The sequence below is a fragment of the Alosa sapidissima genome, chromosome 14 (genome assembly GCF_018492685.1).
Source record: "Alosa sapidissima isolate fAloSap1 chromosome 14, fAloSap1.pri, whole genome shotgun sequence".
NCBI lineage: Eukaryota > Metazoa > Chordata > Actinopteri > Clupeiformes > Clupeidae > Alosa > Alosa sapidissima.
In genome coordinates this window covers 20,968,913-20,984,131 of record NC_055970.1, presented here as the reverse complement: position 1 = coordinate 20,984,131, position 15,219 = coordinate 20,968,913, and the positions used below count along the sequence as shown (strand labels likewise).

The 15,219-nt window shown below is 40.4% G+C and overlaps 1 protein-coding gene across 2 annotated transcripts; it reads right to left on the bottom strand.

Annotated features, from left to right (window-relative positions):
- Positions 1-2,411: 2,411 nt before the first annotated feature.
- Positions 2,412-10,580, bottom strand: LOC121682094 (cadherin-4-like). Of its 2 annotated transcripts, none has more exons than XM_042062109.1 (9): positions 10,430-10,580; positions 9,345-9,450; positions 9,117-9,136; positions 8,941-9,039; positions 8,393-8,548; positions 5,220-5,364; positions 4,861-5,033; positions 4,594-4,783; positions 2,412-2,955 (listed from the first exon to the last, which is right to left on the bottom strand). In XM_042062109.1, exons 1-9 carry the CDS (start codon positions 10,454-10,456, stop codon positions 2,801-2,803), a joined length of 1,071 nt encoding a protein of 356 aa, XP_041918043.1. In that variant the 5' UTR covers positions 10,457-10,580; the 3' UTR covers positions 2,412-2,800. The 2 variants fall into 2 exon arrangements, with proteins under 2 accessions (XP_041918043.1, XP_041918044.1); XM_042062110.1 differs by having other exon boundaries at positions 9,345-9,441; positions 10,430-10,504.
- Between the last annotated feature and the right edge of the window lie 4,639 nt (positions 10,581-15,219).

Below are 15,219 nucleotides of genomic sequence, written 5' to 3'. Positions count from 1 at the left end.
ACATGTACACACCTTTTCTGTGACGTGGACCGTGAAGGGGTCTATAGGTGGTTCATTATGCACCTTTGGAAATAATTTGAATGGACTCAGTAGTTGAAGTAGCTTTAAAGCTCATATACTGTAGCAATCTTGATGCCATGTTAATTTTTGCCAATGCTAGCTGCTAGGCCAGGGACCATACATTTACGCTAACGAATTAGCTTGCTTATAGCTAGGCAATGCATACAACTATGAAGAGCTAGGGTATTAGAGTGTGTCAGACTGGGCTTGGGCTGCATCTCCCTGGTAACCAGGCAGGACTAGAACTCCCGTGGCAGCAGGACGTCATGAACAGCCTCTGGTCTCCTCTAGGTGACAATCTGTCCGGCAAACAGCCTTGCTGTAGCTCACAGGATGGATGTCTGTGACTGGTATCCAGAACCTCTAGGTGCATGAAAGGTGCTGTCAGCGATTGTGCAGGAAGCCACGTTTGTTTATGATTATATTTAAATTTATTAGCAGACAGTTTTGTCCAACATAAGGTACATTATACAGACATCCCAACCTGCAAAAAGTCACTTCAGGGAGGTATCCCCCCCAAAAAAAAAAAAAAAATAATAATAATAAAACAATAATTATTGTAGCCTATAGGTATACTTAGATACTGAAATACAGATGAATGTTTGTTCAATAATGTATAGTCAGTACACCAAATAAGGAAGGCCTATAGATAGGAATTTTGATAATAAAATATGTAGATTTTGGTAGTTTGGTCTTTTCATGTAGCCTTGGCAACTAGCCATCTAGTATAGGCCTGAATAATATGCACATGAAATGACATTTGTTCAACTCACCTCAACATGTCTTTTGCAATCATTTAACCTGCCATGGGCAATAAGTCACTGTTACAAACAGTGCAGCATACAGTATCATTATTGTTTACTCTTATCAGACAAGGGTAGGCCTACACATCGTGTGGTCTGATGTGAAATGGGTCTTAAATGTTCGTTTTTTGGGGGCACTCTGACTCTGCCATGACGCTCCTGTTCCTAGATACACTGAACTGATTAATTTCGTTCAGGATAAAAGACATAAAAGCCTGACTACACTGAAAACTGATTGGTTGATTTAGCAAAACATGCCAATCAGGATGCGTCTTGCTTCAGGCACACGCGCACCACCCCTCCCTCTCTCTCTCTCTGTCGTGTGCGCGCTAAACTCAGATGCATACGTGATTTAAAGTCTCGGTCTTGCGTGCGCGCTCTTGCTCGCTCGCTCTAGATTCCGGGAGATTTTATCTAATTTGCGGGCATCGGGGAGCCGCTATCAATATGCGGGAGACTCCCGGAACGTCCGGGAGACTTGGGATGTCTGCATTATATTTTAACCAAGGACCAAACGAAACACACCAGAGAGGTAGCTCACCCCTCCCTTCATTATTCCTGGAGAAACTCCATGCATGGTTTTGCTTTTGTTTGGTGGACAGGCTGCCCCCACTTTGTTTGTTTCCGATTTTCAGAGCCTGGGCTACCTACAGATACCGGGTTTTACAGTGTCACAGAATGGACAGCTAGTGGTTGTGAGGAGATTTTTGCCGAACGTGACAAAAAATGCTATGGGCTTGAAATTGTGTACAATCGCTGACTGCTCCTTTAACATGGGCCCTTTCTAATGGAGAGGAGCTGTGCCATTGACCTGCACTCGTCCACAGCCATTGATTTTCTTCAGCCATCATTTTCTTCTCAACTCTCATATCTTTCCACCCCTCTGTAAGCCTGCGTACTGCTTTGTGTAAACCCCCATAATCATCAAAAAGTCAAAGAGTGAACGGAGGCTACAGGCACTGCAACAGTGGTGGCATAGCCTGCCATGCCACCTTTTGTCACACCAGTGAGGAATGGTTTCCTGTAGCCCACATGAAATCATTTCTACAACTCCTGCACTCTCAGACAGTAGGCTAAACATACAAAGTATCAAAGAAAGTGTCTTGCAAAAAAAAAATCCTTGCTTTCTTACTGAGTGGATGTCAATGCCCGAGGAATTACCAGTGCATGAAAATGCAAAACATATATTAACATTAATGCAAAAACTAACTTTTTGCAGACATGTTGAGGCTTGTAGAGGCTTGGTACAGTAAATATTATAAGAACCATTTTGAGACTGTGAATGCAAATAAAGATGTTTCCATTGATTATTTAAAAAGGGTATGAATAATTTTGGACACGCCATTTTTCATAAAAATGTTAAAAAATATGAAAATGCTTCTTTTTTTTGATTCCACATTGTCTTACAACCTTTTGACATGTGGTAGTGTCATTCTCAGTCAGAACAAACATATCAATAAAGAGAAAATCAACACTGAAACAATATTTGCCAGGGGTATGAATAATTTTGTTCTTAACTGTATGACAATTGACACAGGGCTTCGGGTGTAGGGATGTTTGGGCATGTTTTTAATGGAAACTGACAAATACATGTACGTACAACATAAGAAAAATAAGCCTCTTACACAATGTGAAACCAGTTATGCAATTATTTAAAAATTGCCAATAGGCCTACAAATCTCAGAGTAACAGATAAAAGGGTGTTTTTTAAAATGACTAAAGTAAGAGTGGTATTGAAGCAATTCAGTGGAAATGTCATTTTTTTTCACAGACTTGAAATATACAGGGGAAGAGCTGAGGAACTTGCAAGGGAATGAGCCACATGTACATTAGTTACCTCATTGTGCTAGCAGTTTGAATTAGAGGCAAGTAGCCTTGGCTACAGGTCTCTTGTCAGAACTTAGCAAAAGCTACATTAATGACATTGACAATTGTTTTTAGGGTTTGTTGATGCAGAAAGACCCTTTGATAACACAATTACCATCATTCACTTGGGCAAAGATCGTACTGTTTTTGCAAAGTCCACCACTGTCACAGACTCTCAGCACGATGTTGAAGTCTCTTAGAGTTGGTTTTAGCTTCAAAACAGCTCCTGAGAAAATAATCAGAAGGAGGTCACAGATCTGTTTAACATGTAGCCGGGAAAAACGGGAGTGTTGACAGGTATGGTTGGCAATGGCGGAAGTTAATGAAGAAATTCAGTACGTGCTGGCTACGCTTCCAAATATTCAGGAATTGAAGTCCGAACAAAAGGAGTGCTTAACACATTTTATGTGTTACAGACACAACTAAAGGTGCAATTAACAAGAATGTGGTGTCATATGGCATAACGCTTACCTTGCTAAACCAAGCTACAATCTGGCCATATGTTCTAGAATGAATCCACATCCATACACAAACAAAATTATACAATACAACATTTTTGAAATATATGTAAATATTAGAAATTGATAATATATTTTTGACACTTGACACTTAACTTTTGACACTTAAAAATCTATATTTTTTTCTGTATGGTAGTGTTACTGGAAATACCAAAACTTGGGCATTTTTGGTTCCTCGCTCGCTGACAGAGACATCTACATTCAGTCCAAACTTTTCTTCTGACTTTTCTATTTATGTTTGCTGAAAAATGTAATCTTGTTCAGGTCTTTTCTCTACTTATTTAGGTGCACCTCCATTATGTTACATTCAATTGAAGCTATTGCTTTCCCCCTGATAGAAGTTTGCTTCCCGCTTAAAGGGGCGGTAACCATAACAGTTGGGCTATGACTAGATGCCGAACGTATCTATAAAAGAACAAACACAGTCATTATGTATACAGGTCAATGTTTGGATTGTTGTTAGTATAGGCTATGTGTTTTTAAAATGTCATATAGGCTATGTAATATGTATCCAGACAGATTTTATTTAGCTATTGAAGACACAAGACATTAAGTCGACTTAAAGGCACCCTATGCAACATTTTCAACGTAATAAAATAGTGTAGCGACTGGCTGTCAATCAGCTATGTATAACCCTGGGCACACTGATGGTTGGCAGCCAGGGGAGAAGGGGCGGACCCCCTGGGGATATAGGAATTGGGTTGAGTAAGTTCTGTCTCTTTTCGGTTCTGGGCCTGACACGGGCCGCTGTGTTCTATGCCTGCACTCTGTGCTTTCGTGTTAATAAACCCGTTGACTGAACGCTACAATAGTTTAGAAATCATTGTGATGGTTAAATGACCTGTTGTGGCGAGAATGGCGGCTTTCTCTGTTCCCCCTACCGTCTCCTAGCGGAAAACCAGCTTTGCAAGATCTGCACTAACGTCCCGGCAGTTTCTGAATCAAAAAGTCCAGTGAGAAGCGAGAACGAGCGAGAAACACAAAACGCTTAAAATTCTCTCGACATACACAGAACCCCCTCAAGCACCAGTTAGCCATGCCAGCTAGCTATAAGATTGCTTAAATTTTTAGATGTTTATCATGGCAGAACTAGCGAAAAGACCAAAGAGACGGTTGTGAAATATGCATCCCAAATTTGTGGGGGGAGCTCCTTAGAGAAAAATGTGACAACAAAAGTGAAGTTACAGAACAGCCCTTTAACAGCGGTAACAATAATACACAAAACAATTTTAAATTCTCTACTGAATTAGTAGCAATTAGTCCCCTTTACAATGCACTCTCCTCAGAGCCTGCCATTTGAACTGTGTCATGCTTAAGAACATAAGTTTAGTAATTGGTGTGTTTACCTGTGGTGTTCATCTCAGTTGTCCAGTAGTCCAGATTCATGAGCTCCACAGTGTAGGGAATAGAGGATCCATCTCCATCCAAGGCTTGGTCATTTCTTTCTGTTACAGTGATGATGGCCCTGCAAGTTGCTTTTAGACCATCACCCTCAGCGTCTGCAGCTTGGATCTCCAATGTGTATTTAGTAATTTTCTGAAATGTAAAATAAATAAATCGAATATCAGTAATATGCCAACAACAATTCATAAATATGATTAAAAACAACCCACCTCCCTGTCCAGTCCAGGAGAATTAACTCTAATTCCTCCAGTGACAGGGTTGATGGAGAACATGTCTTTGCTGGGCAGTGGTGGATCCTGATCGACTATTTGATATCTGATATCAGAATTTGAATTGCCTGGTTCATCTGCATCAGTGGCCGCAACGCTCATGAACTCAAATCCTGAAATGTAACAGCACACATATGAGTACACATATGTATGCCATATCAGTTAAACGGTTATATGTCTACAATCCTCAGATATTAAATCATTTTTTTCACTTTAATATGCATATAACGCTTGTAATTTACTTTCAACTGAAGAGGTTACTGCTTTGATATGATATATAATGATATAAGGCAACATACCTACTTTTGAAGCGTCACTCACTCTTCCCAGATATGAATCTTGTGTGAAAACTGGCCTGTTATCATTTTGATCAATAACAATTATTTTGATTTCCATGGGCTCCTCTGCTGTATTTCCATGTTCATTGACGGCATGAACAACTAGCTGAAATAGAGAAAACACTAGAAAGCATTGTAGACCCAGACTACACTTTTATTTATATAATTTCAGTACAGGGGCAATGAGTGATACATATTTCATAATACATTTCTTGTAAATATACCTGCAAGAAATGTGATCAAGTTTGCCATGCACACAACAGTAACCAGCTGCACATGTAGAAGGAAGTATGCCTCCTTTGTGATGAAGTTCCCCATTGATAATATCTGTCTTTAGGATAAATATTTCCTGAATGACTTGTATAAACCTGACATCTTTTAGCATGGGTGAGTACCAGACATTATGATATTTCAGACTCAGTAAGTGAAATCTTCAAGGGGCTTCTGAACAGCCCCTCTGTAGTCCATAGTCTCATAAAGGAGGAATACGTTTTTGCTTTGTCGTTTTTCCCAATCAACTATTTCATTATATTTTCATTAAAGTGTAGGTGAAATGTCGATCATTAACGACCCACAACGTTCAACATAATGTGACACCATAATTCCCTTTTTTCACAACCTGTAAATCACATGCATCCTTTTGTCCCTAAAAAGCACTGTAGTTTTGCTCTGTTTATGTGTAGCGGGTGTAATGGGTGAAACGGGAAGTGCAGCTTGGTGCCCTGTCCTCAGGTGCCAATTGATTAGTCCAGGTGTTCTTGCTCTTTAGTCAGAAGATGCACAATAGAGTGTGTGGTTCAAACGGTGATTTGACAGCTGTGTAAACCGGAGACTGAGTTCTCTTTCATCATCTCGTGTTTGAGATCCACCTATGGGAGATATCTGGACAGCTCCCCACTTGCCTTTTAGCCTACCGTGACACTGACAGCCTTGGATGGTCTCCACGTCCAGATGTCCCCTCGGCGCAGCGGCAAAGACTTTCTAATGAGGAGACACAGCACTCAAAAAATCCTCTATAGAAATGCATGGGGTTAGTTTGTAACGCCAATATGGCAGTTACAACTGGCATATTGGCGTTACAAACTAACAAACCTTCTGCGTCAAAACGTCGACATGTGAATACATTGAGCCAATCATGTGGTGTGTTGTGAATACATTGAGCCAATCACGTGGTGTGTTGTGATGACATTGTGGCATGTGTTGTGATCTCGCAACTGGAGCAAGGTTGGTGTCGTGAAGCCTTGCGCATGCGCATTTCTGCCGAAATAGATGCCCAATAAGTCCACAAAAAGCGTTGCAATATGGCTGCCGAGTGGAGGGACTTGCCTAAAAGGACTTTGGCAGCGGTGCCAGACACATTCCCAGTGATAAGCACAATCACAATATTATCCCACTCAGTGGACAGGGGAATGTTGTTTTATGTTTATTGGCCATGTACTGTACAGTAGCCCACATAGTCTAGAAATGGCCGAGCAGGGCAATGCCTTACTCAACCCAAAATGAGCTAGTAGCGACCAAGGGGGAAGTGACAGTAGTGTAACGAACGTGGAGATGTGACTCAAGCAGATCCAGCGCTCAGAACAGAATGAGAAATCGCTGTCCTGGTAACATCCAGCCGGTAAAATCTCACGAAAGTGTCCAGACTCGTCCAAATAGCTGCGAGTACCTGTTGCACAAAAATTCCCTGAAACACAGCCCATGAAGCAGCCATACTCCACGCAGAGTGAGACCTCAAGCCTTCGGGAGGCTGTAGCCCCTTCACATCATATGCTCTAGCTATGGCACGTGGTGGAGCCCCGGAGACAAATAGCTGGTTGCACTGCCTAAAACTCTTTGTCCTGTCCATATATGCTCTCAAGGCTCGAACGGGGCATAAACCAATGTCAGAGAGAGTACAGATGTCCCTCCTATAGGTGGATCTCAAGCACGAGATGATGAAAGAGAACTCCTTTTCCCTCGTTGATATAACTCGAGTACTTGTAGTTCTGACACTTTCTTATTTGTCATTGTCTAGACAGGATCCACACCAACGCTGGAGAGTGTATACAGCTCTTAAGTTATCCACACTGGTTTAGATCACGTTGAAACTAGGGCGAGTGCATACAGCTTACATTTCAACCATACTGGTAATTAAAAATGTGAGTTAATTTGCTGTCTTGTAGTACAAATTGTTGTCTTTAAAATCAGACATCTGACTTCTATATGCCATTGTGTTTATATTCAGCAAGCAGAGCATCGGCAGCTCATGCGTAACCAGCTGACTGCAGCCTTTTACCTAAAACGAGTTATACGTCAATTTATAGTGAATATTTAGAGCTTGTTATTTGACCTAGCAACACATTACATTATAGTTGTGCTTTTGATTGTGTGTGCGCCCCGTGCCTATGACTGAGTTTATGTGTCACAAATGTCCTACGCCAGGCCATCAGTGAAGGCCCATAATTTGTCATTTTATCGGTCTGTCTCTGTCATGTATGTTTGTCTGCGTCTCTTCTCATTTGTTTTAGCTTAGGGCAGTGTGCAACTTTTCTTATAACAATGATTTGTTTGCAGTGTCCACCTGAGTGAGGTGTGTCGTGTGATCTAATGTAGCCTCATCAGTGTGTGTGCTTGTGCACAGTCTTTATGGTGTGAAGTGTCTCTCGTATTGTTTGCGTGTGTGTATTCAAACAACTATTCACTGTTGCCTATGCAGATTATTGTCTATCCTAGTGCCGCAGTCTATTTATTTATGTATGTCTGAATGTATTCTAATAAAATTTTATTTTTGATTACATCATCCCCAATACTGTTCGTTTATTGGACAGCCTGCACAGAGATTGGGAAAGGGTAGCATAGTCGGGATTATTGAGTATAAATTGTGTGCTAATGAACACCCTGTAGGTCACATATGTACCATTTTAACACAAGAGGGTTTTATTGCTGTTTGTTTGCATTGCACTTGTTTGTATCTTGCTTGTTGATATATGCCACCTGAATTAAGACAGATGAATCTTTCTTTCCCCACAAATGGTGTCTTAGAGCTTATTGAGGGATGTTAACCAGTCATCTCAACTGGCCCTCAACACTGGACCACTGGGCATGTGTCACCGCAGTTCTACAGCTACATTAAAACAGCGGAAATGGTCTCTTACCAAGTAACTGGCCCGTGTCTCTCTGTCCAGTGTCTGTGTTACATACAGCTGTCCAGTCTCTCTATCAATGGTGAAGATGTCTCTAGGAGGCTGGTCAGCACCAGGTCCCGTGATGCTGTAAACTATCCTCACCTCCTTATCGTAGGAGGTTTTAACCTGAAAATGGTATGACACATAAAACTGATTTAATATTCTAATTTGACATTTCAAACATATGGATTACCACTTTTGGGCCCTAGATATACACACAGTGTTTCCCACAGAATTGTGGTGGTTGGTTTGCAGAATTAACTTGAATACAACAGTTTTTTTTTTACAAATTAGCACAGCGTGGTTATGATGTTAACCAGATTTAAGCACAATTTAGCACAACCTGAAAAAATCATTTTGTGGTGGTCAGTGTTGATATTGTGGTGGGCCGCCACAAATAAGTCAATGTATGGGAAACACTGTACATAAGTAGGGGCAAAAAGCATATTCCCAATGTTATTGCCTCTTGGCTCTAAGGTGGTCTGATAAAAAAAAAAGTCAAATGTTTAGACACATGCCTGAGCAATCTTTTGGGGTAAAGGACCTCTAAGGTTCTCTGGCAAGCTGATGGGAGGAATAATCCAGTCTCTCTTCCTCCTCTTCTGAATGCCTGAGATCTTTAAAAAGAGAGGGTCAAAATTGTTGGTGACAGATTCAGATCTAAAAATATGTTAATGTTGTTCCCTTAACTTACCTTAGAATTCCCACCAACGTCTGGTCAGTGGTTTAAGGATTTAGAAAAAAAAACAGTGTAGAGTTAGTAGTAAATGTTATTTCTTATCATTTATTGATTTAAAATGTTATGAAATAATATCAGTTTAACATGCAGTAATACAGTATACCCCCCACACACGCCATTCAGACTCAAACAGTTCTAGTAATTTAACACAGTGATTTCTTGCTTACGCAGCATCAGAAATACCTTCGACATTTAGAAGTGCTTCATATACCAGAGCTGGCCCCGTGTCCTGTCCAGGCTGTGATGATGGGACATCAGGATGGACTCCTGTGACCACTCCCTGCAACCCCTAGTTCATATTACAGATGTATGCAATCTTACACTGGGGGGCGGAACCACCGAGGGTGTGAATGTGTTTTGCACCAAATATACTGCGGTGATTGTAGCAAAAATGTGAGCATATGTTTTTAATGTGTGATGTGTGACATGGGATTTGTGCATCTGTAATTAAGGATTTGTGAAATTGTAACTGCTGTGTTGTGTTTTGCAAGATAGAAAAAGAATCTCTGTGACTTAAAATTGAATAATCTGCTTGAACATGTAGACTACCAACAAACAAACTACTTTTTCTTTCTGTGATTGCGGACTCACCTGAAATCAAATAAAGCATATAGCCTACCAACATACATGAGTGGTATGACATTTATTCGTCTCGTACACCAGCCTTTTGCAAACTTCTTTGACCTGAGGCCCGGTCATGGCAGACTTTGGGGTCATAGGGCCCACCAACACGCACAAAGCTCTTAACAATAGCCACAGTCTTCTATGGCGCCACATCACCAATGCCGCATAACATTATCCAAAGTGAAACTTAATTTCATGTGGTTCAAGAGAAGGGGGTTGCGAGACAAATGGTTTGTTTTTTGGGGGGTTGCCAGACAAAAGGTTTAAGAATCAATGCTGTAAAATATGTCAGGTATCTACAGAATTAACATACACTTTCTTCAAAATGGAACTACTGACTGCTTGGTTGCATGCGTAGAGTTTAGTGTTGTTAAGATGCAACATAAATCCATACAAATTAACTGCAAGAAGAATGTTCCTCAAGCAATAATTTTAAACCAGTTGGGCAGTTATTGAAATGTTCATGCCCTGATTGCATTATTACAAGAACAAAAATCAAGAGCACTTGTATTGTCTTAGAACAAAGTTGTCTTTGAATTTGAATATGGATTCTGTCATTGTACAAGTTAGCACAGGTGAAGTTAGACATGAAACTCAAAAGTTTACAAAGTCAATCAATTGTTATCGTGTGGAATAATACTCACCAAAGCCAGGATCATATAAAACAGCATTGTGACCACGAATGAAAGTGCTTAATGTTGCAACTGAAACCTCAATCACTCTTGGGTGGTTCTAGGGGCGGGGCCACAGGGCCACTGACCCCAGCTCAAATCTGATTGACCCCCTGAAGTGTCCCTGTCCTATCAGTAGTCGCTTGACGTCGGGAACCAAAGCAGATATCCATATTTTTAAGTGGGAAAATGACAGTACTGATTAGACTCTATGAGGATACATGGAGAATAGCGCTCAGTGTTCACACTCAACCGAATTCTTTGCGAACCCCCAGTATAGTAATTATGCAGTGTCACAAGTATGTTGGTACAGTTGCTTCTGACAAAGACAGCAGCAGCAGCGGCATTTTAAGCAGATCTAGTCTGCCAAGACCAAGCATATTACTTTAGTCTGGCTATCACCAGACCAAGCTTAATCTTTTAAGATTGACCATTAGTCTGGGGAGTCTGTTCTGTATTTTCTACTGCACAAGAGGCATGATCAACAGGCAGTTCAAATGACTCTGTAGGCAATTTGATAGTCCTTCAACCAATCAGACCAACATTCCGGGTGTGCCAGGTGGATAAGCCAGTTTGTGATTGGTCCCCGCAAAATTGTAATGGAAGCAGGAGAGTAAGATGTACAGGTTTCCAGCCTGAGCTGCAGGGTGAAATAAAATCGCCGGCAGATCAGGCTGGGTTTACCCAGTCTAATATTACTTTTACTCAAATCACAATGTGGGTATGTCACAAGCTGTGCTCGGATTCTTCACTGTTACTGAATGTTGGAACATTCACTCTCTTTCAGGCGACTTGAGTCGGTGACTAACTGTGTCCTGAATGATCTACTTATGGAACATATCTCCATTGTGGTCAATGTGGACAAGCCTCTGTACAGCATAGGCAGACAAATACAATGGAGTTGGCTGATAACGGCAGTTATTTTTTGTAACTGCAGTTATTTCTCTGTCTCTCTGCTGTAAAATGTGTAGTTTGATTCATGGCTGTCATCCTTCAGCAGTCATTTCTACACAGTCACTTTAGCCTTTGAATTTGGCACATGTACAGTGGGTCCCAGTTAAGTTTGGACGGGTTCCTTCAGGAATCACGATCCCCATTTTCTCAGCAGAAATGGCACAAACGGCAGTTGACACAAACAACCACAAGGTGTCACTTTGGAGTTCTGCCACTACTATTTTTGATGCGACTTGACTTACTGCTTCCATGATGCAGTTTCCAAGTCAGTAGAACAATCAGAGAAAGCTGAGCCATTACCAAACATATATGATAATACAATAGCGTGAGTTTATATATCTTATACCCTATTTGTCACGGTTACTTATAGATTTGATAGTGTAACGATAAGAGCATAAGAGACTTTCAGCGGGTGCACGGGAACTTAATTTGATCACGGTAGTTTAAGCTTACACTTGACAAAACATTCTAATATGAAAATGTAGTTGCAATTGTTGTAAGATGGTGCAGCTCCTTTAAGAAAGCACCGTGCAAAAAAGTAGACGTGCTGGAGCGAGTCATATTCAAAATGCAAAAAATAACACCGCAGATAAAACCAATTATCCTCATTCATTGCAACCGCAGCATGCCTGCTTGCCGACGTTTAAACAAAATATATCAAAGCACCTTTTGCGTTTGAATGTAACACGAAAAAATGTTTAAACAGCTGGACAAATGATTTAGCTAATTGATTATAGCCTGTACACCAGCAATTGTTGAACATTTGGAAAAATATCGCTCAGCTGTTGCCACAGTCATAGGCAATGTAGAAACAACATGAGAGCAGTACACACTTCCCCGAATGTGGATGTTACACTGTCATAATCTACCACCAGCCTTTTGGCAAGTTGAAAAATAGATGACTTCTGTGAAATCTCTGCTTTAAAGCAAGACCTAAATGAGAGGAGTTGTGTTGGGAATGTCGGTGCAATGTCCATGCTATAATGGTCTGACAAACGTACTGCCTTTTCAAGCAGTTCATCATCACCTGCGAGTTGAAGGATCATAGGACGTAAAGACTCAAACACATAACAAGTTTCCCGCATGCTTGCACATCTTTGGGAGAGCTGACTGATTATGATGTCCAGAGTTGCATTAAATACCTGCACTTTGAAGTATCTCTCTGCATCGGTTAAGCGTTTATCTTCCGATAGTTCGTCAAAGTGACGCTTCACTCTTCACATTTTCAAATGTACTCTGAACCCCCATTTATTTGCGAGTGTCTGCGCTGTAGCCTTGGCCTGGTCAAAGGCACGCAGGTAGTCAGAAAGGACCGGTATAGAATTTTCCAGCAATTGCATTGCGGGGGTAGCGACGGAGGTCACAAAGTGCGACTGCACTTGCTGCACCTACTAGGCCTAGTTACGCCACTGCGTGGAGCGCTAATGTGTCTACTGTAAATCATTCATGTGTGAAAGTCATTAGGCTGAAAGCGCTAATGTGTCTAAGCTCATTAGTGTACTTTCAATAGGCCTACTGTACAGCCTGAGAGGGGGAACATAACCTATAGCCTAGGCTACTGTAGAGTAGACCTACAGTAGGCTACTGTAGGCTAAACAATCAGTTGTGAAAGTCTGCAACGAAAGTTTCCTAATGGAAGCGCTAACGTGTCTATTGAGCTCATTAGCCTACTTTCAATATGCCTACTGTACAGCCTGAGAGGGGGAACATAGCCTACTGTAGAGTAAACAATCAGTTTAATATAGAATTAAGGACATACAATCCTTAACGTGAAAAAGCTTAACGTAGCTTAATGTCCCAAACAACAAGTCGTTTTATGCGCATTATAAAGAAAGTTTAACGTGTCCCAAAACAGCTGTCAATTAATCACCAAACGTCAAGAGGGTTGAGTCTGAATGACACCGAGTTTTAAACACTGAGTTTTTGAAGTTAAGAAATATTTTCGTAATAAAAATGGTCATTTAACCAATAAAGGCTGAAAAAATGTACAGTAAAACTGTAGGCTATACAGTACATGCAACCCAGCAGAAGACTATTATAGGCTATTGGCAAATCATTGAGCATCATTCACACATTGTATTCTGCACAGTCTCTACACGTGGAGCGCTAATGTTCTAGGCATACTGTAAATCAGGGGTCTCAAACTCAAATGAGCTGGGGGCCAATTCTGCCAACATCATCTGATTGGAGGGCCAGCTATTTCTGAAATGCAATGTTCTTTTTTTCAAATATCACACAAAACTGCAAACAGAAAGTGCAAGTGTTTTTATCTAGTTTTAGACACCTGTGCTAGCAACCTTAGCTTATAAATAAAATAATGATAAAATAAATATTAATACAAATTATAAAATAAATGAAAAACATAAAAACAGGTATGTGTGTGTGTTTCACACCAAGTAAAAATATTTCCTCTCATAACTTTTTTAAATCTGGCAAACTAGGCATCAGGGTTAAGAAAGCCATTGCCAACACCATTGGATTTTTATATCAAAATTTCAAAAGGCCATGGCTTGAAAGTGGTCAGAGATAAAGTCCTACTGTAAATGTAAAAATCTTTGAGTAAAACTAAAGTTTATGAAGGGGGTAAATTTACCCATCTAATTTGTCACTGGATGGCAAGCACCTCAAATTATGCACCTTTCAGTAAATACTGGATGAACATATTTAAGCAGGTTTACTTTCCTTTTTTCATATTACCCACATAACAAATTAACAGGAAAACACCTAAGATGTATACCAACACCTAAGATGTTGTGGTTTAGTAATAGATTACTACAATATAGGCCTATAATAAAGTATTCTGGTCAAACAGTTCCTATCGCGGGTAATCTGCAGTACCCAGAAGTTCGCATCATATTGCGGGTGACTTTGTAGTTCTTTAGAGCCCTATTTCTACTAGCCCTACTGTCTGTACCACATCCATTACGGACACTATTATCACGATTACCACTGCAACCTCCAAGCTATGTTGGGCAGAGGGTCGAAACAAGCATGGTATGCTTAGTGGACACCGTTGTATACACGCACCTCCATTCAGAGACGCACCGTGACTATCACTGTCATAGACGATCGATCATAATCTCCAAAAGGATATTCTTCTTCAGAATTAGAATAGGTGAATAACATAGTATTTGTAGACCACACTAGAACAGTCCTATCTGTGTACAAGTTAATGCGACACCCTAAATCTTTTAATTGTAGTAGAAAACTGAAAGGTGATGGCTTGCATGACACCGTCCCGACATTTTTTGAAAGGTTTAAGGTATGAATTTCCACAAAATTCTTTCAATATACAAAAGTGACAGGAAGGTCCATTGTAAAATTATACCAAAAGGGCAATTTGACCATTTTAGCATCCATACTACAAGAGCACCCAAATTCTCAATAGAAATGACTGTTTATGTAAGCTAACTGCAGTGATGGCTTGAACTGTGTGATGTTAGGCCTACACAGACCTTTGTCCAATGCCCAGTCCTGGGCTCCTGTTCTAGGTTGGTGACCTGTCTAAATAAACACTGTGAATGGTTTCCCGTAGCCCAAATGATTTCTACTGGGTAAACTGACCCTAAACTCTTGCACTCTCAATAAACATGGGCAATTCCATGCAAAGGTCATCCTTACCATGGGGGAAAAAAAAGTTGTGCATACGCAAATAGAACTGTTGTTAAAATCTTCATTTAGGTCTATATTTTATTTATTGTTTGTAACTGATATGATTGAATTTGATGGAGAATTACACTCTTTTTACATCATAAATATGGTGTGCAACCATACAGAAACAAAAATTTTCACATGGTAATATTATACAT

Bases quoted from the DNA above. Each gene is read 5' to 3' on its own strand.
- LOC121682094 (XM_042062109.1), bottom strand. From the start codon at position 10,456: ATGCTGTTTTATATGATCCTGGCTTTG. The intron at 9,137-9,344 runs GTATTTCTGATG...ACCACTGACCAG, and splicing joins AGCACTTCTAAATGTCGAAG to ACGTTGGTGGGAATTCTAAG. The intron at 5,034-5,219 runs GTATGTTGCCTT...GTTACATTTCAG, and splicing joins GAGTGACGCTTCAAAAGTAG to GATTTGAGTTCATGAGCGTT.